Source organism: Megalobrama amblycephala, linkage group LG5 (assembly GCF_018812025.1).
Source record: "Megalobrama amblycephala isolate DHTTF-2021 linkage group LG5, ASM1881202v1, whole genome shotgun sequence".
Classification (NCBI taxonomy): Eukaryota; Metazoa; Chordata; class Actinopteri; order Cypriniformes; family Xenocyprididae; genus Megalobrama; species Megalobrama amblycephala.
In genome coordinates, this window is record NC_063048.1 from 21,657,560 (window position 1) to 21,681,938 (window position 24,379).

General features: G+C 36.9%; 2 protein-coding genes and 2 long non-coding RNA genes across 10 annotated transcripts in view; 2 read left to right on the top strand and 2 right to left on the bottom strand.

Annotated features, from left to right (window-relative positions):
- Positions 1 to 14,034, top strand: sanbr (SANT and BTB domain regulator of CSR). 4 transcript variants are annotated; one of them, XM_048191223.1, is made up of 21 exons: positions 1 to 335; positions 944 to 1,095; positions 1,765 to 1,954; positions 2,114 to 2,207; positions 2,879 to 3,162; positions 3,358 to 3,416; positions 3,807 to 3,967; positions 5,414 to 5,500; positions 5,655 to 5,765; positions 5,879 to 6,002; positions 6,116 to 6,268; positions 6,362 to 6,495; positions 6,638 to 6,737; positions 9,134 to 9,166; positions 9,263 to 9,362; positions 9,503 to 9,591; positions 9,725 to 9,753; positions 9,905 to 9,978; positions 10,375 to 10,463; positions 12,363 to 12,454; positions 13,014 to 14,034. In XM_048191223.1, the coding sequence occupies exons 2-21, from the start codon at positions 946 to 948 to the stop codon at positions 13,048 to 13,050; spliced, it is 2,190 nt and encodes a 729-aa protein (XP_048047180.1). In that variant the 5' UTR covers positions 1 to 335; positions 944 to 945; the 3' UTR covers positions 13,051 to 14,034. The 4 variants fall into 4 exon arrangements, with proteins under 4 accessions (XP_048047180.1, XP_048047177.1, XP_048047179.1 ...); XM_048191220.1 differs by having other exon boundaries at positions 334 to 569; XM_048191222.1 differs by having other exon boundaries at positions 334 to 569; positions 2,879 to 3,126.
- LOC125268766 lies at positions 5,767 to 22,266 on the bottom strand. The gene is made up of 2 exons (XR_007184962.1): positions 21,436 to 22,266; positions 5,767 to 6,363 (listed from the first exon to the last, which is right to left on the bottom strand). It is a non-coding gene; the product is annotated as an uncharacterized LOC125268766 (long non-coding RNA).
- On the bottom strand, positions 12,888 to 14,889 carry LOC125268767. The gene is made up of 2 exons (XR_007184963.1): positions 13,737 to 14,889; positions 12,888 to 13,284 (listed from the first exon to the last, which is right to left on the bottom strand). It is a non-coding gene; the product is annotated as an uncharacterized LOC125268767 (long non-coding RNA).
- xpo1b (exportin 1 (CRM1 homolog, yeast) b) overlaps positions 19,918 to 24,379 on the top strand; it is a 17,247-nt gene continuing 12,785 nt past the window's right edge. The window contains exons 1-2 of one of the 4 annotated variants that reach the window (XM_048191215.1): positions 19,918 to 20,981; positions 22,635 to 22,766. In XM_048191215.1, coding sequence (XP_048047172.1) covers positions 22,641 to 22,766 — 126 coding nt within the window. In that variant the 5' untranslated portion in view covers positions 19,918 to 20,981; positions 22,635 to 22,640. Of the gene's footprint in view, positions 20,982 to 21,290; positions 21,298 to 22,248; positions 22,552 to 22,634; positions 22,767 to 22,791; positions 22,811 to 24,379 lie in introns of those variants that run through there. The other 3 variants (XM_048191219.1, XM_048191216.1, XM_048191217.1) reach the window with 3 other exon arrangements.

The window sequence follows — 24,379 nt, forward strand, 5'->3', positions numbered from 1 at the left end:
CGGCGCGCACCTGCTGCACTGCGGCACCGGAAGTACAGCGCACAACACAGCGGCAGCGCAGGGGATGTGGAGTTAATCCTCTGTCAAAGGTTGCCTTTAACCGTTTTTGCTCTTTATCAGGCTCGGGTCGGTGAGATTTGGCATCCCGTCAAATCGCAGTAGACAGACAGACAGACAGACAGCAGAGGGAGGAGGCGTTCAATCGGGGACACTGCAGCGAGAGCATCATCAAGGCACACGCGCTCAGAGCGCTGCGCGTGCACGCTGCATCCCTCTCTCTGCCATCGCTGGCATTTTAACAAGAGCCGCTTCAGCAAGAGGAAAGAGACACGAACGTGGGTAGTCATGCCCACCAAATCTGCGAATTTCAAGCTGAGCATTTGTTTTTATTATTATTATTTGTATATGCTGTGTGGATGTGAACTTTACTGGTTTCCCCGGATAAAATCAAAGTAAGCCACAGCATCTCTGTTGATGTTACTCAAATCCAGCCCGTTATCAGCAGCGCTCAGCTGGAATGAAAGAAGAGCATTGCTACCAGAGAAAACAGCGCATAAACCTGGAACAGGGTAAACTGGCGATGTGATTGTGTGTGTTAGGCTAGCTTAGCATTTCACTGAGACACAAAACGTGGGGAGTGCCACGCTCTGGTATTATTTATTATACTACCTAAGCATCTTTACATCTCCACACACTTAATATACTTCGCTACATAAGTTATGTTTCCTTAGCACCGTTAGTTTTTGCTGTATCTGTGCTCATAACCTCACATTACCAAATATCAAAAGACGCCAGCTGTCATTCCATCAAATTGTCCCTTGTTTCTCTGGAGATCAATACAAAGGGACAACAGAGAGCTAAGTAGATGGACAAATTCTCAATGTTAATTTGAAAATATAGACATTTTTCTAAAACGGATGATAGTTTTCTTCCTTCTCCGCAGAAATGAATCGTCTTTGCTCTGTTAATAATAACTTTCCATATGACAACAATCTCCTGGTACTGGACATGGTGCTGAGCTCGCTATGGGCATCGCCTCAGCCAATCAACTGGGAGAATGTTGCCAAGTTGGTTCCAGGGTTCACACCTATAGAGGTAAGAGAAATGAGGACCTCGCTCTTACTATATAAAATAAATGTATTTGCTGTGCTTTAAACTAAAAAAGTATATTCTTAGACTGTTTGGTGAAAATATGAATAATTGCTTTTTAAAAACTGATATTCTAAACAAAGAATGAGAACAAAGCATGAACTATTTGTATTATGTTGTGTGAAAATGATTTATATAGATATTTACTAGATATGTAGGTAGTTCTGGCATCCTTTGCATTAAAACTAAAAAAAATTTCACTAAAGTGTTATATAAAATTAGTGTACTTGGTTACTAAAGAGAAGTCTCAGAGAAGAGCATGCTTGAAATTAAATATGAGACAAGTGATGATTCATTTCCAGTCAGGTTGTAATTTTTATAAAATTGCACACAAAAAAAAAAGTCTGAAAATATTATTTAATTGTATGTAGAATACATACAATTTTAAATGTAAATTTTTTTATTTTGTGCCATTTTATTCCAAAATTATTTAATATAATATTTAGTAAAATAAAATGTTAATATTATAAAATCTATAATATAAAATAATAATAATATTTCCCATCACCGAACATACATTTGAGAGCATAATACCTACACCTTGCATACAAAGATCCAGAAGTTTCCTCAGCAAATGTTTGTAGACATTCAGCTTATCCTCTTATATTTTTGTAGTGTGCACAGAGGTTTGAAGAGCTGAAGACAACAGGCAGTTTCCCTCATGTTGATGATCAGTGTAACCCACTGACCGGAGCAGTCAGCTCTCCATCAGAACCCTTTTCCACTTACATCAAATCTAATTTATTGGACATTACCAGAGATACGGGGGAACCACAGTCCAATCAGGCCACTCTCTCAGTGTCAGGTGAGTCAGTGAGTGGAGTCTGGACAAAAATGCCTGGTCTTTTATTTAGTGCTGGACTCCATAATATATTGAATTGAGGTATTCTCGCTTGTATAGGATGATTTCATAGATACAGGGTAACAAAAACTTACTGAAAGGGGGCTTTTTATATATATTCAGGCCTCACTGTGATCCCTGCTGATCTAGGAGACTCTGCAGAGAGTGAGATTGCAGATCCTGCTAAGAAGATTGAGAGAACAGAAGGGAATAAAAGGTGAGGCACGTTCATACCAATCAGGTCATCATCAGTGAATTTTCTTCCACTAATAATGACCATGTACACGGTCCAGCCAAACAAAAATAAAAAATGCTTAAGAGTCTATGATTGGATCATTATTGCTGTAATCATTATGTTTCTAGCATGTTATATGTTTGGCAACAGTTCTTTTAACCCTAATTGATGAAAATAACATCACAACATTTATTTCCATCAAGAGGTGCATCAATTTTTTAGTCAAGATCTTGTATTGACAGTGCAAGAGGTGAGCACTCTGCAAAGTCTACTCCAGCACATCCCAAAGACTTTCAATGAATTTAAGGTATGGCCTCAGAGTGTGTGAAAATAATTCTTCATGCTCCCTTCCAACCATTCTTTCACAAATCGAGCCTGATAAATCTTTGCTTTGTCATCCTGGAATATGGCCATGATGCGTCTTCCTACATGGTTGTTTAAGAAATTAAAAGCTACACACTCCATCAATTAGGGTTAAAATAACTGTTGTCAAACATATAACATGCTAGAAACATAATAATCACTGCAATAATGATCCAATCATAGACTCTTAAGCATTTCCCTATTTAAATCCAAACAGCGACTTTTTTCTTTTTTTGGCCAGGCAGTGTATTTCTTCACTAAATGCTATTTTCTTTTCCTTTTTCACACAGTCCCAATATGGTAATCCATGTTTGTGATGAGGCCAAGAACCTGAAGCAGGACTTTGTGTGTCCAAGAAACCTGCTGGTGAAAGAGATGCGTTACTTTGAAGAGTATCTGTCTGTGGACCCACAGCGATGGGATGAGGTGGACATTTCTGTCCACTGTGACATCCAGATCTTCGACTGGCTCATGAACTACGTCAAGAGTCACAACACTGAACATTCGCATGGAAAACACGTGGACAACCCCAAGCTGGGTAACTGTCTTTTGGGAACTGTTTCAGAAGTTCTGGGTGTGTTTACTGTTGTGTTTTTTTTATTTTTTTATTTCTATAATCAAAGATACCATCAGAGGTGTTGTGTATGTGTGTTCTCTGACCTGGCCGAATGGTGTTTAACGTGGTTGTAAATGGTTATGCGTTGGCTGTGAGTTTGATGTTTCGCTGTTTGTGATGTTGTCGGTTATGTTATGTGGTGTTTGGTTGCAGAGCACAGCAATGTCATCTCAATCCTGATCTCCTCCGAGTTCTTGAAGATGGAAACTTTAGTAAGTGTTGTGAGGGGTGACAATGTTTTGGGTAATGTAGTAAGTGTGCTCTGAGCTGGGTGAACTTTAGGTTGTAGTAGACACTTTTAAGAGCATGATGCATGATGGCTGTTTCATCATTTGTGTTGTTCTTCTGGACAACTCTGTGCACTGCCCAAACAAGCACTAATGAGATGTAGAAGTTTTCATAATTTTCAGGAAAGACTTGGTGAATCTTGATGATTGTATGTGCTTGTAGTGAATTATCCATAGTTAAATGATTGTTATTATCCTAACCTTGTCTGAGCAATGTGCAGAAAGCATGTTTGTTTGATTTCATCAGACATTATTCATCCATTTGATAAATGGGCTTTTGGTGGTTTGATTATTATGTGTTTTGTGGATCTGAAGGTTGAGGAGTGTATCCAGTATTGTCACAAACATATGAGTGCCATCATAGCAACGCCGTGCAATATGAACTGCATCAACAACAACCTGGCCGGACGCATTGCTGATCTCTTCAGCCACAATGAGGCAGATGACCTCAAGGACAAAAAAGACAAATTCAAAAGGTGAGAACAAACATACACAAGACAAAACAGAATTATCTGCTGAATATTTATTAGCTATAACATAAATATTTTACATGTAAACACTATATTCAATTATCACACTTTTTATATATAATGTATTATATAATAATAGAAATATTAATATAATTTTAAAAAGTAATAATATAGATTTTAATAGAAATATAAACATAATATATGAGCAGTATCACACGAGCAGCCATGCGATATGGCTGTATATCAAGGCCGAGTGCAAAACAACAAAAAGTCCCTTTCAATTTAAAAGTCTCTTGCGAATGACTCCTTCACTTTTGCCGCCATCCAATTCCGTATTAATGTAACCTTCACTCAATCCATATTACGCTCTAATGGACCATTTCTCAATACCAAATACAACATATTATTTATATAAAATAATATTTAGTGAACAACAATATTTAAATTAACAACAATAGCCATAATAAATGACAATAGGAAATAAACACAATTGTACATTTCAGTCAAACATACAGGATGTAAGTTAAATATAGTCTTAATATTAAATTATTAAATTTAACATAGCCCAATTCGATTTGCTCTGGAACAAGTAATAGATTATAAGAAAGATTGCCCGTTTTATGTACCCAAAATGAATTATATCTCATGTCTAACCACTATGAGACACAGCAGCTAATCCCCGAAGCACTGGCCGAGATGAAGCTGTTCTCGGCGGGTATACGAGCACTAAGCGCCCGCTGACGGCCTAGAGCTTGCATCTCCGAAAACATCTTAACAAATTGTAAAATGAGCGCTATGATTAAATATGAGGCGCATATTTCAGGTCTAAACAACTACATTCTTTCCTAAAAAAAACTCTTAAAACTACAGTTTGTGGTACAACAAGTGTTGTATTCGCAAAAATTACTGTGGATTTGCTCGGCCGCAATGACAGTCGCTTCAAGTGGAGTGATACAGCGGTGAAAAGGTAGGAGTGCTGTTATCACTAGAATATTGCACGACACTCAGCCAATCAGATTCGAGAACCAGAAGGAACGGTTGTATTTAAAATAACTTTTCTATTTTAATATATTTTTAATATATTATAATATATAAGATGGCAAAGCTGAATTTTCAGCATCATCACTCCAGTCTTCAGAGTCACATGATCCTTCAGAAATCATTTTAATATGCCGATTTGGTGCTCAAGAAACATTTATTATTATTATTATTATTATTATTATCTGTTGAAAACAGTTGTTTGTACTTAATATTTTTTGTGGAAATTAAATACATTTTTTCAAGATTTTTTGAAAGAGAAAAAGTTTAAAATATTACGAATGTCTTTTACTGTTGCATTTGACCTTGCATAATAAATGTAATACAATATAATGTTTATATAAAATACATATATGTTACATGATATGTTATTGATTATACTTTATCTGTGATGATTTGTACTTTTTTCACCAGTAAACTATTTCAGAAAAAGATTGAGAGATTATTTGATCATGGTTACCATAATCACGATTCCCCTGGTAATGCATCTACTCTGTACAGGTGAGAAACTTTTGTATTGCTGTGCAAGCTGTGATAATGATAATAGCATGATGTATTATTGTATAGACGTGCACTGGAAGTATTATTAATGATTCTTCTGGGGCAATAAAGTGGATTTCAGTGTAGTAATTTAATGTTGCTATTCTTTCCCCAGATGTGGACTTTGCCTTAAGCTTTTAACCAAAGAAACGGAGAGAAAAATCCCTTGTGTTCCAAACAAAATCAATATAGATTCCAGAGGAAACATTATATTCACTCACACCAGGTTATATGAGGCACTCTGTATTTCAATCACATACACACCAAGTGTATTGATATTTCAGTCTTATACATACACATATGAGATGACATGTTGGTAACTGTGATGTATCTGTGTAGACATAAGGCCTGGGAGGTACATGAGTATGTGAATGGGCTTTATGAAGAGTTGAAGTCCTGGATACTAGTTTACTGGAGGATCTGGGGCACCATCAACTTCCTTGCCTGCTCACGCTGCAAACAGGTAAACAAATAATTTAAGATTTTAGTACAGTATGTATATGTAGATAAATATTGGTTAGTTACTAAATTAATAAATTCAAATTAAAAAAGTGCATGTTGTTTGGCTTATGGCAGGCATTCCTGTGTACGGAGTTGGGCCAGTGTAAATATCACCCAGAGGCGGTTGTGTATCCTGGCATTGGGGCAGAGCAAAGATGGCATGGCATTGGTCTTTACCCCTGCTGCAACCAGAAAGTCCTGCGATTCGATCCCTCCTCCATGCCCAAGGTTTGTGTTGTTGCTTTAGAATATGTTCTCTTAAACTCCAATGACCTTTGAACCCATCTCACTTTGTGAATCCCTGTGTATGTTTTGGTGCAGGGCTGTAAAATAAGAGACCACATTGTAAGCGCGGCAGATGGTGGTGACTGCGGCGATCACAATGTAAACTCAACTCAGACCAGAATACTCAATGACCTGCTGCTACACAGAGAGGCTGTGTGTGTGCCCGAGAGGTCAGACTACAGTAACTTCCTTCAGAAAAAAACCATTGGATGATCTGCATACCATATTTGATTTGTTTGATCCTTTGTCTAGTGTTGTGTTCAGGTCTTTTGACCGATATTTTATGCTCTAATCCATTTTGTTTTGCCGTAGCTCTGAGGACCCTTCTACAGGCAGTGAACATGTGCCAGGATATGATGTAACACTGGAGCCAGGGATGCTTACAGCTCACAGACCCAAGGAAACCACAGCTGTAAGTCTGTCACATTTTTATGTTATCTTTGTTTTTATTCTTTCCATTTATTTATGGTAATTTTCTTTTTTTGGGGGGGGGGGTTATTTATGCAACCATCAGCAACATTCAATCACAAATTCACACAAAAGACAATGCTACACGTGTACAGAGAAACAAAAATGCAAAGAAGAAAACATAATATTGTGTATATGGGTCAATGACGTGATGGGTCATTTTCTTACGGAAGAGGATTAGGGCCAAGCAATAATAAAAAAAAAAAAACATCTCGAGAGTAAAGTTGTTAAATTTCGAGAAAAAAGTCAAAATAAAATGTTGAGAATAAACTTGTTAAATTACGAGAAAAAAATAGTTACATTTTGAGAAAAAGGTTGAGATAAAATGTTGAGAATAAACTCATTAAATTATGAGAAAAAAGTCGTTAAATTACGAGAACAAATTCGTTAAATTATGAGAAAAATGTCGTTAAATTTCGAGAAAAAAGTCGAGATAAAATGTTGAGAAAAAAGTCATTAAATTACGAGAAAAAAGTCGTTAAATTATGAGAACAAATTCGTTTAATTTCGAGAAAAAAGTTGAGATAAAATGTTGAGAATAAAGTCATTAAATTAGGAGAATAAATTCATTAAATTACGAGAAAAAAGTCGTTAAATTACGAGAACAAATTTGTTAATTTAATAACTTTATTCTCAACATTTTATCTCGACTTTTTTCTCAAAATTTAATGACATTTTTCTTGTAATTTAATGACTTTATTCTCAACATTTTATCTCGACTTTTTTCTCAAAATTTAACGAGTTTTTTATCGAAATTTAACAACTTTAATCCTCTTTTCCTCTTCCGTATTTTCTTGTCCAAAGGCCTTAATAATAATAAAAAACAAAGATATGACATTCAAAATATGTAAGGTAGTACAACTCGATCTCTTTTATTGAATCCAAAAGGTTTTAATTATATTTTGCTACATATAAAAGGTATTTTAAAGATTTTGTCTAAAGGTCATTCAGTTTAACCGTCCAAAGGCCAATACAGCCATTTCATTTGTGATTAAAATGTAATAAATATAATTAAAATGTAATAAATGTATATATTTTTTGTTTTGGCATGATTTTAAAACGTCATATATTAATATATATTGCAAAATGGTATTAAAATTATGTGTAAGAAGTCATTTCTTTATGAGAAAGAATGTCCGGAAAAATTAGTTTCACTGATGTCATTTGTAGCATAACCAATATAAAGGGACCATTTTTGGATCAAGTCATGCAGACAGTATCATGTGACAGGTTGTGACATCATTCAGACACCTGAAAAGGACCGCATGGTCATGAAGCAAAGTAACTAAATCTCTTTAAACTATTTGAAAAATTTATGTTTTCACTTGCTCATACGCATGTCCCGAAACATCAGGTCATTCAGTACAACTGCTATAAAACATGAAAAATGTTGTAATATTTTAAAAACTTGTACTAAATATAAAATGTTTGATTGTCCTTTTGCTAGCTAGTTAGATATCAGCCTGTTAGCATTGTTTGAAAGTGTCGTCATTCGGTATAACCAAAAGTGTCATTCGGTAAAAACAAAATTATGGTTAAACCGAATGACTTTTTTGGTGACAAATTTTGTCCATCCTGTAAAAAATGACAAAAGCAGTGTTAATTGATTATAAAAACCACATAATCTCATTGTTAACAATAAATAAAACTCTCGATTATGTTTTTTTTTAAGTTTTAAAAACCTTATTCGTCAATGACCCATATATCAAAGAAAAAAGGTAAATAATAAGCAAAATCAGGCATCGATTTGACTATTTTTGGTCATTATTACAGTACATGCATGATATTTTTACGCCACTGCAAAATTTATTTTCTTTTTAATATATTTTCTCTTTATATTATGGAAACTACTTTTTACCCCAGATTAAAAAATAAAGCAATTGTGAGATAAAGTTTAAAATAGGAAATTATGTCACATTCTGAGTTGGAATTGTAAGATGCAATTGTTGGAAGGAATAAAGTTGCATTATGACACATACATTCACATTGTGAGATATAAAGTTACAAGAAATACATCTGCAATTGTAAAACTAAGTTTAAAAATAAATAAATAAAGTCACTGTGAAATATGAAGTTGCAATTGCAAGTAATAAAGTTGCATAATGACAAAATCACATTGTAAAGACACAGTTACAAGAAATACATTCACATTTGTGAGAAGGTCGCATTATTATATATAAAATAAAGTCATAACTATGAGATATAAAGTGAGAATTATGTATTTTATTTGTGTCCTTATTGTGGTGGAATCTGAGATGCATGCATCAGTTTATTATTGACCTAAATTTGTTTATCCAAGCTCAAATTTTGACAGCACCTTTTTCTTCTCTTCTGCTGCAGTTTTCACTCTTAAAAAGCTGGAGTCTTCAGCTGGTAAGAAGCCAGTTCCTCAAATATTTAATGTAACACCATTCCTACACACCTACAACGAAAATGACACATCTCACATGCTCATTTGTCTCTTTTCAGCGGCAGCAGTCTCTGCTGTCTGAAGATGAGGAATACACTACTGGGTCAGAGGTCACAGAAGATGAGGTCGGGGATGAAGAAGACACTTCAAAAAAACAAGGTAAGCTTAGCTAAAATGTTAGCCATCTGTTAATCTTTAGGCAGTACCTCATTGTGGTCAGAAGGTGGCAGTCACGTATCATTTTCAAGAATCTGACCTTAAAGATGGCTTTGTGTGTTTTTTGTTTTTTTTATACACAGCTGCAAAGAAGGCAAGAAAATCTGGCAAACCTTTGAAAAGACAAGTGTCCTCACCGAATTTTCAGCGTAAGGAAAAATCTGGAGAAAAGGTGAATGCAACACATTAATTTGCAAATTTATTGGTGCTGGATTTTCTAAGCAATAAGACTCATGGTGACTGGTTTAGTTGTTGTTCTATGCCACTTTTCTCTTTCTCATTCATTCTATCCTGTTGCTTTAAAGGCACCATCTCGAGACTCAACCCCGTTCACGTGAGTGATTCCAAAGACTTGCTGTTCTCTGGAGGAGTGATCTGTTTAAACGCTGTATTGTAGCACTTACTCATGCCATATGATTGAGAAGGGATTTCTAGGCCTCTGAATAATACATTTGACTCTTTCTCTCTCTTTCTTTCACTCTTAGCGTCAGCATCCAGAAGAATAAGTGGGATAGCAATCGTTCCATGAGGTACAATCAGGATGCACAGAGGGAGGAGGGTATGGACCTTTTTCAGATGTTCTGACTATAACAGAAATCCTCACAATAGCACAGTGGTAGAGCGGGTCTTATAAAAAGAGTCTTGATTTAAAACCTCTTGAAAACCCTAGAAAAAATCATCAGAGTAAGTTAAATCCAGCCATCAGCAAGTACATCTGCCAGCTCTTCAGAAGAATAAATCACTACAGTTTTGTTTTATAAACACTTTTGTATTCAAAATAGAATTAAAACTGTAGGCTTGCCATTATTTAATGATTTATAATGGCAATTAATCAATAGTATTAAATATTTTAGGGACAATTTTGGCTGTGCTTCTGACACTGAAGCTATCAAGTAGCTTATGTGTAGACTTGCAATGATCTTGATGGATGTCTATATGTTCAAACTCTCTCTAGATCAGAGGAGAATGGAAGAGATTATAGCAAATCTCACTAAAATGCGCTTCGGTGACCAGGAGCAGATGAAGTTTAAAGACATAAAAGAGGTACAAAACACCTTTACTCCCTTTAGATAAACCAGCTAAAGCACTTTTAAAGGGATAGTTCACCCAGAAATGAAAATTTGATGTTTATCTGCTTACCCCCAGGGCATCCAATATGTAGGTGACTTTGTTTCTTCAGTAGAACACAAATTATGATTTTTAACTCCAACCGTTGCTGTCTGTCAGCCGTATAATGTGTGTCAATGGGAACTCCATCTATAAGAGTCCAAAAAACATGCACAGACAAATCCAAATGAAACCCTGTGGCTCGTGACGACACATTGATGTCCTAAGACACGAAGCGATCGGTTTGTGCGAGAAACCGAACAGTATTTATATCATTTTTTACCCTGCACATCCGGTTAGTGAGGTCTGAACGCACTCTGACAACGGAAGTAATGTCTAGCACTCATTGAAGCAAAGCGCGAGAGATCACTTCCGTCATCAGAACGCGTTTTCTGACCTCACTAACCGGATGCTGAACAGTTGGACATAGTGGTGTTTTAAAGGTAAAAAGCCGCCCAAACCGATCATTTCGTGTCTTAGGACATCAATGTGTCGTCACGAGCCGCAGGGTTTAATTTGGATTTGTCTGTGCGTGTTTTTTTTTTTTTATAGATGGTGTTTCCATTGACACGCATTATACGGCTGACAGACCGCAACGGTTGGAGTTAAAGCTGCTGTAGGTAACTTTTGTAAAAAAATTTTTTTTACATATTTGTTAAACCTGACATTATGTCCTGACAGTAGAATATGAGACAGATAATCTATGAAAAAATCAAGCTCCTCTGGCTCCTCCCAGTGGTCCTATTGCCATTTGCAGAAATGCACCGCTCCCGGTAAGAAACAACCAATCAGAGCCAGGAGGAGTGTCTTAGCAGTGTCAATCAATCAAGCTCGCGTGCGCGCTGATCTCACCCCTCCCATACACAGCGCCAGCGCATACAGGCTTCAAGATTACCGGTGTGCCGCAGCTTTGCTTATGGCGGAAAAACAATCCAAACTGCCAATTCCTCGAGTGGCACCTGCTCATAAAATAAAGACGGGTAAACGGAAAAAGACAGATGACGATGATAAAAAAGCCAAAAAGAAAGAATTAGATAGAGCCCGAAATAAAACGAGGGTAAATATCGGAGCGGCTTTTCCGAGGTGGAGGGAGCTATGTATCCTGAACGGATTAAAAACCGATGCAGAGTCAGCCACATTTCTGCTTGACAAGTAAGTATCCCTGCTTGATTTGTTTTAATTTTTTAAGAACTACACAACTAAGATAATTTCAAAACAGGACTGACAAATTATGTATGGCGTGGTTTCTTGTAGATTTCAGGGTGGTCCTTTGCATATAACATCATTTTATTTCGCCATAAGCAAAGCTGCGGCACACCGGTAATCTTGAATTTGACGCCTGTACACTGTGCATGACAGGAGTGTGATCAGCGCGCACGCGAGCTTGATTGATTGACACTGTTAAGACACTCCTCCTGGCTCTGATTGGTTGTTTCTTACCGGGAGCGGTGTATTTCTGCAAATGGCAATAGGACCACTGGGAGGAGCCAGAGGAGCTTGATTTTTTCACAGATTATCGGTCTCATATTCTACTGTCAGGACATAATGTCAGGTTTAACAAATATGTAAAAAATATTTTTTTACAAAAGTTACCTACAGCAGCTTTAAAAATCATCATTTGTGTTCTACTGAAGAAACAAAGTCACCTACATCTTGGATGCTCTGGGGGTAAGCAGATAAACATCAAATTTTCATTTTTGGGTGAACTATCCCTTTAAGAATTTTACATTTTGATGTGTGTGTTCTGATCTGTTTCTATTTTATTACCATCTTTTTCAGCAGTATCCAACATTGTACTCTAGTATTTTGCACTCATGTGTGTTTGTGTGTTTGCAGCCTGCAGGGGGGCTCTACCCGAGGTTGGAGGCCCAGTTTAAGGCCTCCTCACAGTCCAGCGGAAAACACAGCAGCTCAGAGAAAACTATAAGGTACCGCAGTCACCTCCAACACTGAAGACACTGCGCAGATGAGTTTCAAATTATAGTTTATGATATTAATCATGAGATTTGGAGGGATTAGGCTCATGTTTATTGTATTACACTAATTAAACTGGCTTGTCTGTTCTTGTCAGGCAAACTTAAAGGGATAGTTCAGCCAAAAGTGAAGAACTCTCATGATGTTCTTCTGTGGAAATCAAGAAAAGATATTTTACATACAGTGAAAGTCAATGGGGTCCAATGATGTTTTGGACCCTATTGACTTTCATTTTACAGACAAAAACAAATTTTTCAAAATAGCTTCTTTTGTGTTTTACTAAAGAAAGTCAGTCGTACAGGTTTGGAACGATATGAGGGTGTGTAAATGATGACAGAACTCTCCCTTTAAAATACAAGAATTTTAAGGAGGCCCCAAAGTCCACTGTTTGTATAATATTGCTTTACTTTTTTATTTAATATTCTTTTTTGTGGCTTTAATTATACCTTTTTTCTTACTCGTTTCTCCTTTCTCTCAGTTCTATTTTTAACTAGCACTTTGGTCTTTTTTTAGAGCAAAGACACGCTCGGGGCCGTCAAAACCGACTTAGAGGAAATATGGAGATAAGTGGATGAGTTTTTGAAAAGGAGGAGTAAATGAGGTTGCTGCTGTTTGACGAGGCAGAAGAAACCATCGCTCTCTTCGTCCATCCTTTGCTTCACTCCTCACCCACCCTCCTCCCGAACTCTGTCCTGACACAGCAGGAATAGCATTAGCGTCTTTTCCGTTACAATCCCAGGAGAAGAATGGATTGTTGGTGTGGTCGCTGATGTCATAATTGTAGCTATAAAGCATAAACAATGGACCTAATAAAACCTTCAGATGCACTGTAAACATAACAAGCTTTTGGCTGCTATTGAATTGGTTGCACCCACAAAAAAATTGGCTACACTTTACAATAAGGTTTCACGAGTTAACTACTTTAGTTAAGGTGAACTAAGAATTAATGATTCTACAGCATTTGTTAATCTTAGTTCATGTTAATTTCAACATTTACTAATACATTATTAAAATCAAGAGTTGTGTTTGTTAACATTAGTTAATGCACTGTGAACTAACACGAACAGCAGTATTTTTATTAACTAACATTAACAAAGATTAATAAATACAAATGTATTGCTCATTTAATGCATTAACTAATGTTAATAAATGAGACCTATTGTAAAGTGTTACCAAAAAAATTGTACGCATTACCATTTCAGTTTATTTAGCATCTTTTGCTTTATCTCATCTCACCTCTAGCTCAGGATTCATTCCAGCCGGAGTAAGTTGTAATGTCCCTGCTTCATTCTAGCCGACTCAGGTGACCAGACAAGCTCATCTCCGTGGTACTGACCCTGCACTTTAAGCCGTCTTAATGCAATGACTCAAACCTGTATAATACGCAAAGAAGCCACTGGGTAAAGAGTGACGCTGATAACTAATACCTGTGAGGTCCGTGATTATGTTGCACTGGAACTGTCACAACTGTGCCATTTGGACCAATGTGACGTGGTAGAATACAGAATCAATTAAATAAATCATTTAAAATAAACCGGTTTCTTTTCTTTTACTACTGTGGATTTGATTTAAATTACAAGTTCTTATGAAATGAGTAATTCTTTGGGGAATTTATGTCTGTTGATGCACAGTCCTATTTTACACTATTACTTCATGTGTTGTGGTTTTTGTAAAAGGAAGCTATTAATGGTTTATCTCATGATCAGTCAGTCATATCATTGAAGAGGATTTCCAGCACAACTGTCACCATGACAACGGGAAGGGGAAGTAGATCGTTCTGCATGTGTGGATGGAGGCGGGGGAGATCTGATGAGCTAGTGTGCCTTTTTTTAGTGACGATCAGTGTTTGATTGAGCTCAGGCAGGTTGGGTTACAGTACTGGGCTGACTGCCAGCCAAGAACACAAATGATCATGTGTTAATTCCCTCTTCGCTGCTGGGAACCAGATCCATCACAACCCCCATCATTCAATGTAACGGATATTTCTCTCTTACTCTGAAATGTTGACAGTTCTAAAGAAGAAGACCAGGCAGTTTTAAAAAACCCTCTGACTCAAAACAACACTATTAAAATAGTATACAGTTGTATGTACACTACCATTCAAGGGATCAGTAAGACGTCTCTTATCCTCACCAAGGCTGCATTTATTTTATTATAAAATACTGTAATACTGTGAAATGCTACAATTTGAAAATAACATTTCTTATTTAATGTACAGTAGTAAACATTTGAAGTTGTCCTAAGAGGAAGGTTTAAGGACAACATTGATGAAAGGTTTTGATCCACTTCAAATGTTGACTACTAAATTTTAAAATGTAATTTATTATTGGCAAAGCTGAATTTTCAGCATCATTCATTACTTCAGTCTTCAGTGTCACATGATCCTTCACAAATCATTCTAATATGATGATTTGGTGCTCAAGAAACATTTCTTATTTTTATCATCAATGTTGAAAACAGTGTTTCTTAATATTTTTGTGGAAACCATAAATTTTTTCAGCATTCTTAATAGAAAGAACAGCATTTATTTCAAATCGATTTTTTGTAACAAATTAAGTCTTTAAAGTGACTTGATCAATCAGTCTTTCCTGATTTTTTTTTTATTAGTACTAGTAGTAGTGCACATATAGTAGGGTCTAAAAGTCTGAGACCACTAGTGAAAACGTTTTTTCAAACATTTTTTCATTACAAATTATGACGATTTGAGTAAGAAGAATATCTAATCTGCTCCACATCACAAATTATTATTATTATTTTTTTTTTATTAACCCTCTACTGCACACATTTTGATGTCACAAGATAAAATTATTCCACATCATTTCTTGGTTCATTTGGGGAAATTCATCATGAGACGATGCTCAGAGAGCAATACAAAATCACATATCTTTTTCGAAAAATGTCAAGAAATCATTAAGTAAAAAGGGAAAAACATTTTGATATACTGGATTTGATACAGGCATAGGTTTGTATCATGCAGTGTCATGTCATATCACGTACTTCATGTAATGAGATTTCACTCCGTGCAAAACTTCAAAAAGCAGTTCCTCTCTGCAGTGAAACAGAGGTGTATGCACCACTTTTTGCACATAACTGTCCAAGACATCCTTGAAAAGTATCCCTTATCGCACAACATTGCCCTGAGGCAAAAAAACAAAACAAAACTGAATTTCTGAACATGCAAAATGAAAAAACTTAAAACCTGACAAAAGGCTTCTCCACACCTTCATACACACACTCAAATTTTTATGTACAGTTCATGTCATTTTAAAGGGTTAGTTCACCCAAAAATGAAAATTCTGTCATTTATTACTTACCCTCATGCGTTCCACACCCATAAGACCTTCGTTAATCTTCGCAACACAAATTAAGATATTTTAGTTGAAATCCGATGGCTCTCAAGATCCATAAAGGTACTAAAAACATATTTAAATCGGTTCATGTGAGTACAGTGGTTCAATATTAATATTATAAAACGACGAGAATATTTTTGGAGTGCCAAAAAAACTAAATAATGCATTATATAGTGATGACCAATTTCAAAACACTGCTTCATGAAGCTTCGGAGCACAAATGAATCAGTGTGTCGAATCTGCTGTTCGGAGCGCCAAAGTTCAGCCGTTGGTGGTCCGAATCATGATTCGATACGCTGATTCATAACGCTCCGATGCTTCATGAAGCAGTGTTTTGAAATCGGCCATCACTATACAAGTCGTTATTTTGTTTTTTTGCCGCTCCAAAAATATTCTCGTCGCTTTATAATATTAATATTGAACCACTGTACTCACATGAACTGATTTAAATATGTTTTTAGTACATTAATGGATCTTGAGAGAGGAAATGTCATTGCTCCCTATGAAGGCCTCACTGAGCCATCGGATTTCAACTAAAATATCTTAATTTGTGTTCCGAAGATTAACGAAGGTCTTACGGGTGTGGAACGACATGAGGGTGAGTAATAAATGACAGAATTTTCATTTTTGGGTGAACTAACCTTTTAAATAAGATTACTAAAGCAAATAATCTCACACCATGTGCTCCTGTGACTATGTGTCAGAAAAGGAAGTCCCACCTACAAATGGTGCTTGATAGTGACTCCCACACATTACTGGACTGTTCTTTCATACTTTTTGACTATTCTAATTTGTTGCAATCATTTAAAGAAACATGTACTAAACATACACGGCTTAAGAAAATTTTCCGTTGCCTATATGGGCAACACTATGCTGTAGAGGGTTAATTTTATTTCATAATGTTTCCTCATTTTAAAATGTTTGTTTACAGGTTTAAATTAGATTTTAAATGTGTTATACAGATTCTTAATTAACTCATGTCACGATGGGAAAAAAAAAATCAAGCTGTAATGAAAATTCTACAGGTGACAGGTATCTGAGCTAATTGGATATAAGATGCCTGTCTTTTTAAGTTATAAGGAACAGAAAGAGCAGCGATTCAGCAGAGCGAGGGTGAAGGTGGACGGACAGTAGCTGCCCTCATTCCCTCAGTACTTGGTCAAAGGTCATATCCTGATCATTCAATGGTCTTTTGTCTATTGTTACTTGAGGCAAATGCTTTGTTGGCATTGGTGTAGATGTGGTATAGATGTGTTTTCTTTAAAGAATCACAGTACTGTGCAACACTCTTTATGGATGAAAGTATAAATATTTCTATATTTAATATAATCCACTATTTACATTTCACTTTACTGAAAATACACACAATTGTGGATTTCATTAAAGCTAAATTACTGCATAAATCGCATTGCCACCATTAACAGCTGAAACTTTAAACAATGCAGCACTGGATAGTATGGGTGTAACAGTGTCACAATATATCGCAATACAAAAATGCAACAATATTGTATCGTGGATAGTGATAATATGTGTTGTGAAAAGTACTGTGTGAGAAAAAAGCAAAGTTTGAGTTTTAGTGTCAGTACTACATTAAACTACTATATATAATGATGAATATAATGTATAATAATGCAATGGGGGAATATTTGTGGGTCCTGATAATGCCAAATGTCTTATGTTACCATTAAAAAGTGGACTACATTATTTTAAATATATCTAGTCGGTGAATTAAATAAAAATAAATCTTAATTAAATCTGTTTCAGCATTAGAATAATGAATATTTTTATTCTGGTGTCACCATTGTCCTGTGCATCTGCATCATCGGGTTACCTGCACCAAGTCCAAGCATATTCATTTCCACTCCCAATGTAATACCAAATTTAGCATTTTAATCAACAGTACATTTTTTGTTATCATTTCAATATAGGTCTTGGAGTATCGCAATAATATCTGAGTTCAGTATGGTGATATGTATCGAATAGTGACATGAGGGCATCTTTATGGTTATTAGCCATCAGGCCACAATGTCAAATAATTGCTTCTGTTTTGGCTTGTACTATCGTCGCTAGAGGGAGCTGTTTTCGTCTAAACATTCTCCTCTTGAAGCCAAACCAGCAAGGCCTCCCTCATTGTCTGTGCTGTTGTCATGAAGTTCACCTCTCTCAAGAAGGACAGAGCTATTTATAGTGACCACCATTAGGAAGAGACTCCTGCAAATAACCTGAGCTAGAACAAATAGCGTATAATGCAATGCACAATTTAAATAAGCCAGCATATAATTACAAATAATCACAAAATCATAAGTCGTCATGTAAATCATTTATATCTTATAATGAGAAGATATGCATCAAAGGACATTTGTGATGTTTCATGATGGTATGCGTGCTGATTTTGTTGTGATTTTTTAAATAATAATAATAAAGCACTTATAAATAGGCTAGTCTTTATGTGACCATATTCACTGCAAAATTAAAAAATAAAAAGAAATTAAGACAAGAGTCATAGGTTATGAGGAAGTACATAAAACACAAACTAAACTAAAACAACTGTCAAACTTGTTTGAGTGACATGGGTGGAGCAGGTGATGACATTGTAATGTATGTAAATGAACAGGCAGGACCAGACAGAACGGGCTTAAACCAGCCCAATCCTGAACAGAGCAGCCCACTTCATTTCACATGTATGTGCCACAATGCACGTGCACCTCCTACTGCTCACTTAAGCAAGATGACCTCTTTTGGTCGTCCCTGTGACCCTGTTAACTTTCAGACCCCCTGTATGTGTTGATCCATGACATAGTTTAATAGAGGAAGCATGCATTTCGTACATATGCATGATCCGAAACCTGTCCTGCAATAAACAATACCAGACGTCCAAAGGAGTTTCAATAGTTTATTGTATTTCTCAAAATAATTCAAAACAGCTGAGACAACAAAGAAAGGAAGCATGGTGAGTTTTCTGTTACACAAAGTGAAGTCATAGCCTGAGGAACATCAGACATTTCTCATTTCTAAAATAAGAACACATTTGCTGACTTCAAATCAGTTACAATGCTTAAAAATGTTTGAACTCAACATGCACAAATATGACTCTTCAATGATGATGAGCAAAAACATACAACAAATTTATTAGTCAGTATTACTCAGCTCATACTGGTGACGACTTATTACGTATTATCTGAAAGATATGAAGACACACCCACTCTGTTTATTTATTACTAATCGTTTTAGTATAAAACCTGCAGCTAATATTACTTAAAAAATAACTGGAACATCAGTCTTTGGGTTCAAACAAAGAATGCTGCCCATGATTGCTAGAAAGCAGGTTGACTCATATTCCAGAAACTTTAGTATTGGCACAGACTTTCAGTTTACAATTCATTTACACCACATCACACTTATCTCTGCTTCCAAAGTTTACAGCAGCAAGGGACCTACATCACATTCACTCCTTTTTATCTTGTATTACATAAAATAAAAAGTAAAAAGGAGTGAATATATGAATCTGATCCACACAACATCAGCTGATATCAAATTATGACTGGACCCATTTAATGCACAAAACTGCAACACTAGTGTCTGTCCCCGAATAAAACTGGAAGACCAGCTGCCATTGGATTAAAGGTTCACCTTAACTGGAAGTGCAATCAGTTTGTTGGTTAAGGCTGAGCATATAATTTACCAAATTATATAGTCCTAAACTGCTGTAACACTGCTTATTTAGTTAACCATTTTAAAAGGTGAGTAGAATGGGCTACATGCTTGGACTAAAGAGAAACACTATATCAGATATTCAACATCCATGATCCTCTGAAATGCAAGTTTTATTAAAAAATGCATAAGCTGAAATAATTACTCGACTCAAGGACAATGCATTTTTTCCCATCATTCTTTGTTCACTACAGTAGTTTGCACACAAAATCCAGTATTTTTCCATCAACTGACGTTTAAGTGTCGTTGCGTCACGTGACTTGCGAGGAAGGAAGGGGGGGCGAAACATGCAAAGCGTTTGACGTCCCTTTGAAGCACCACATACACACGGCCAGTTTATTATTATGTTTAAGAGTGATTCGATGCGTTTATCATACATCACTGCCATATTGTAGTTAATTTCGCGGTAGTTAAGTTTATGGGGACCAACACAAGCCAATTGTATCACGCTCTGACCCATGCCATGCGTATCATACCCTGACTCTGAACAACCACTCCCCTTCGTGGCTCGTGGAAAATTACCAGCTTACAATCAGCACAAGTACAAGCTCCAACATCCGCCTCACGGACTCGATGCCCTCGATCTCCTTCAGTCCACCGTGAAATTAATTTTTCCGATCATGTATACAATTACCAAGCGACCACTGTTAAATATCAATAGCAACGCTCGAAAAAGATATAAACGCGAGTGTTTTTCGGATGAGTCGCGCGACATACCCAACTCAGAACTTGCATTTAAAACAGCAACAAATAAACAAATAATGCACGAGCGTAATATTATCACAAATTACAAGTCCATTCTGCACGCAGTTTGCCTTCTTTTTCTCTAAACGGGCGGAGCAGTCGCGTGGGCGCCCGAAAGAGTTGAGATTGATTGACGTGCGCGCTGTCCAATGGAGCGCGAGAAAGGACGTGCTTAGCAACGCTGCGGCCAATAGCACGCTCCCATGGGCGTGACGTTAATCCAAACTTTTCGCGGCGCCATCGGCTGAAAACTAAACCGAGATGGAATCTCCCAGTCTGAACCGGTTTCAACCGGTTACGAGTTTGTTGCTTATGAGAAGAAGAGGCACAGGCTCAGTCTCTAATACCGCCCTAGTGCAAATATATACTTCAGTACAGAGCACATTTCTTAATTAAGGTTAACTTTGTTTCGTAAAATGAACCGGACTGAGAAAATATTGAACTCGCCGTGATTGTTGGTGCGGAATTCACATCCTAGTGGTCCTTATATCAAGCGAGTAGCTCGTGTAGTCTTCACAGAGGAATAGTGTGGCTGGCCAGTCAACGGCTCATCCTAAAGCTTTTTTGCCAGAAAGCGTGTACAAACAGGCACCAACGATACTGGATCAAATAAACATAATTTTAGCAACTCTGGCAGACAAGCCCACCTTCTTTCTCTCAAAGGCTTGGACTTTAGGTAGGTAAATATGGGGTGAAAACTTATAGCTAGAGTGTTTGGTTTGGTCTGTGCTCTGTGGAGAATGATGATGCTGTGAGATTGTGTAGAAATGGCTCGAAATTGTACGTATGAAGGTTAAGGTCGAAAGAAAGTGAAATGGCTTTGCTGCTGAGGGTTTATGAGGGATGTTGCGGGTGTGTTGCGTGATGACTCGTGTTCAGCACTGGTGTCACGCTGGACTGAATGAATAATCTGGGTTTTGTAACAATCGTTATATCTCACTTAACATCAAAACTACTACAAATGCATCTCTTCCGATCACGAGCTGCTATCCGTAAGCATAGCACAGGGTATCTTGTTTTCGCGGGCAGAATTCAGTTGTAAAATGCAGACAGGACAATTCGAAAGCCGTGGCATTCATTTAAATAATTTACAGTATATACAAATATACGAATACAGTTTAATTTCTTACCTGGTGTACTGCGAGTAAAGCCTGCAGAGCTTTCAGGTGTAGAGGGTGCAGAGCATGGTGTTGGTGGGAGGGGTTGCTCCGGAGTCAGGGAGGGAGATCCTTGCAAAGTCACCCCCGTAGAAGTCGTCTGAGACGGGTGTAGAGGCCAGAAACATCGGTGTTTGTATGGACGAGGCGTTCGCTTGAACGTTTTTAACGTCATTTACCACTAATGCATTTGGTTTACTGTCCATTTAAGCGCATTCTTATGACAGCATGCATGCGTAAAGTGGTCCCACAGCATGAAACGCGATGTGTTATTATGGGTTTTTACGCACAAACGTGGCTAAACAACCACAGTAGAGAATAGTAAACAGCGCTCGCATCACTAAGTTGTTTTGCTCCTCGGCGTGGATCTTAATCCATCCCAGTCGTGTTTTGAAGACGTGTGCATGAAATCAGCTGATAAGTAGCTCTGTGTTGGGATTGTACTTGCTTACTGAATGAAATAAGGTGTGGAAAAGGCGGGTAAATCAACAGGTTGCGCAGTGCCGAGTACTAGTTATGGCACCAACACTTTATTTAGGCCTGCAAGAGTCGTGGTCTCACAAAGCTTGACTGTGTCGTGTCCAAGCAAATTCTTGTAATTTCCTCCAATGCCAAACTTTTTTCAGGGGGTTCTTGGCCGTCATGCTTACCTCGTTACGCAATAGTTTGGCTTCGTGGTGCCAATTGAATTAGCTTGCGCATTGGTCATTCAGATGTCCTTGAAACTGTGTGTTTGCATTATTAAAGTCTCGTGGTCGTATGGAAGCTCGTTCAGAGTTGGGAAAAACAGTTTGTAATTCAGGGCGCTCGGTACGCCTCTTGTGTTATATGTAAACAGAATGACGTCAGCGAAAGGGCTGCCTAGCACGTGGTCTCATTCAGAGAATAATGGTTCGTGTGATCACGAGCCCAGTGAGTGGCCCTTGTTCTTCGGACATATCAGGATTGTGCAGATTGCAAGCATGTTACCTTTATCGCGCCACCCACCTATCCCATTGTTATTGAGGATTGAACCCTCCAGCAGGCATTGGCAGGCCAGGTCATATAAGGCTTTTTGGATGGTCCTGGGTCGAAGGAGGGGGGGTAACGGTCAGCTGTTTGGATTTGTGTACCCAAATGTTCATTTCACATGACTTTGCCCCTGCTGGATGTTTCCTCCCTGTTCCCCACAGAGCTCTATGCCAGCAATTATGACAATGTTAGCCGACCACGCAGCCAGACAGCTGCTGGACTTTAACCAGAAACTGGATATCAACCTGCTGGATAATGTGGTCAACTGCCTGTACCATGGAGTCGGGCCACAGGTAAGGAAGACCATTTCACAGACCGGTGAAATATAGTACTAAATGTAAGTATGTGTGTTTAAAAAAAAACACAAATATATATAAAGACATAAGCTTATTCAGAAAGGCTGCATTAAATGCTTAGTTCACCCAAACATGAAAATTCTGTCATCAATGTTTATATGTGAATAAAAGCTTAAATTAAATCTGTTGATCAAGTTTTAAGTTTTATGACCCTATATTAATTTTTTGAAGCATCAAAGTGGTAGTTGCGTAGCTGTCAATGGAGGGACAGAAATCACTCAGATTTTATTAAAAATGTATTCATTTGTGTTCCGAAGATGAACGACACGAGGGTGAGTGAATGATGACAGAATTCTCTTTTTTTTGGGTGAAGTAACCCTTTAGTGCATTTTTTCTGAATAAGTTTATTTTATATATATTGATTTCAACATTGATTTCACCATTGCACCAAATCAGCATATTAGAATGATTTCTGAAGGATCATGTGACACTGAATACTGGAGTAATGAATGATGCTGAAAATTCATCCTTGCCATCACAGGAATATATGGCGTTTTACGATATATTAAAATAGAAAACAATTATATTAAGTTTAAGCCTGTCAAGTGATTAATTTTTAATCTATCTATCTACATGATATACCGATTAATTTAATGGCTAAGAAATTACCCCCAAAAAGATCATTTAAAGTCATTGTTAAATAAGAAAAGCATCAAATAGACATGACAAAAAGTATCTTTAGAAAAACTTCTTTATTTTAATTCAACACAGAATTTGTTACATAAACTTTTAGGCTACAACAGTAATGTTTTTTCCAAAACAGTTCTTCAAAATATCATATTTTATGTTATGCAAAAGAAAGAAAGTCATACAGGTTTGAAACGTAAATATAAAGAAATGGAATTTAAATTTTTGGGCAAACTATGCCCTAAATATGGAATTCCTTTTTTAATGACGCGATACTCTTAATAATAAACTAAAACTGCAAGTAGGTGGCGGTAAATGTCTAAAGAAGTAAGTCATTGGGTCATTCATTCATTAGATTAATTTAAAGGCTGATTCATTCAGGAATGAAGTATGTGTTCAACTTAAAGCGGCACTGCAAGACCGACCGCCATATGACATCAAAGTATCGCGAGAGTGATTCGAAGCATACAGAGCTGTCTGCTCTCTAATCGCTCTCGCTGTACTTTGATGTCACATACCGATCAGTCTGCTCAGCGCCGCTTTAAGTTGAACACACCTTTCTCAGAGACGCGCAACAGTTCTGCTGTGGCTGTATGGGTAGGCTAAAAATTTTGTTGGCAATTTGAGCAAAAACAAACAATATAGTCTAAGATGTACCACAATATTAACTTCTTGTTGTAAATCTATATCACATTTGCACTCATGCTATTCTGAACAAAAGCAGCACTTGATATACTGATATTGCAGTCGTTGTTCGTGTGGTATTGCATAACTATATCATATGATCATATGAGTTGTCTGAAATCTATTGCTTAACTATATCATATGATATAAATATGAGACAATATCTTGAATTTTAGGGTCATTCTAACGGCATTCTGTAGGCCACATCATGCAGTGAGTTGTTTCCCTGCTTCTTGTTT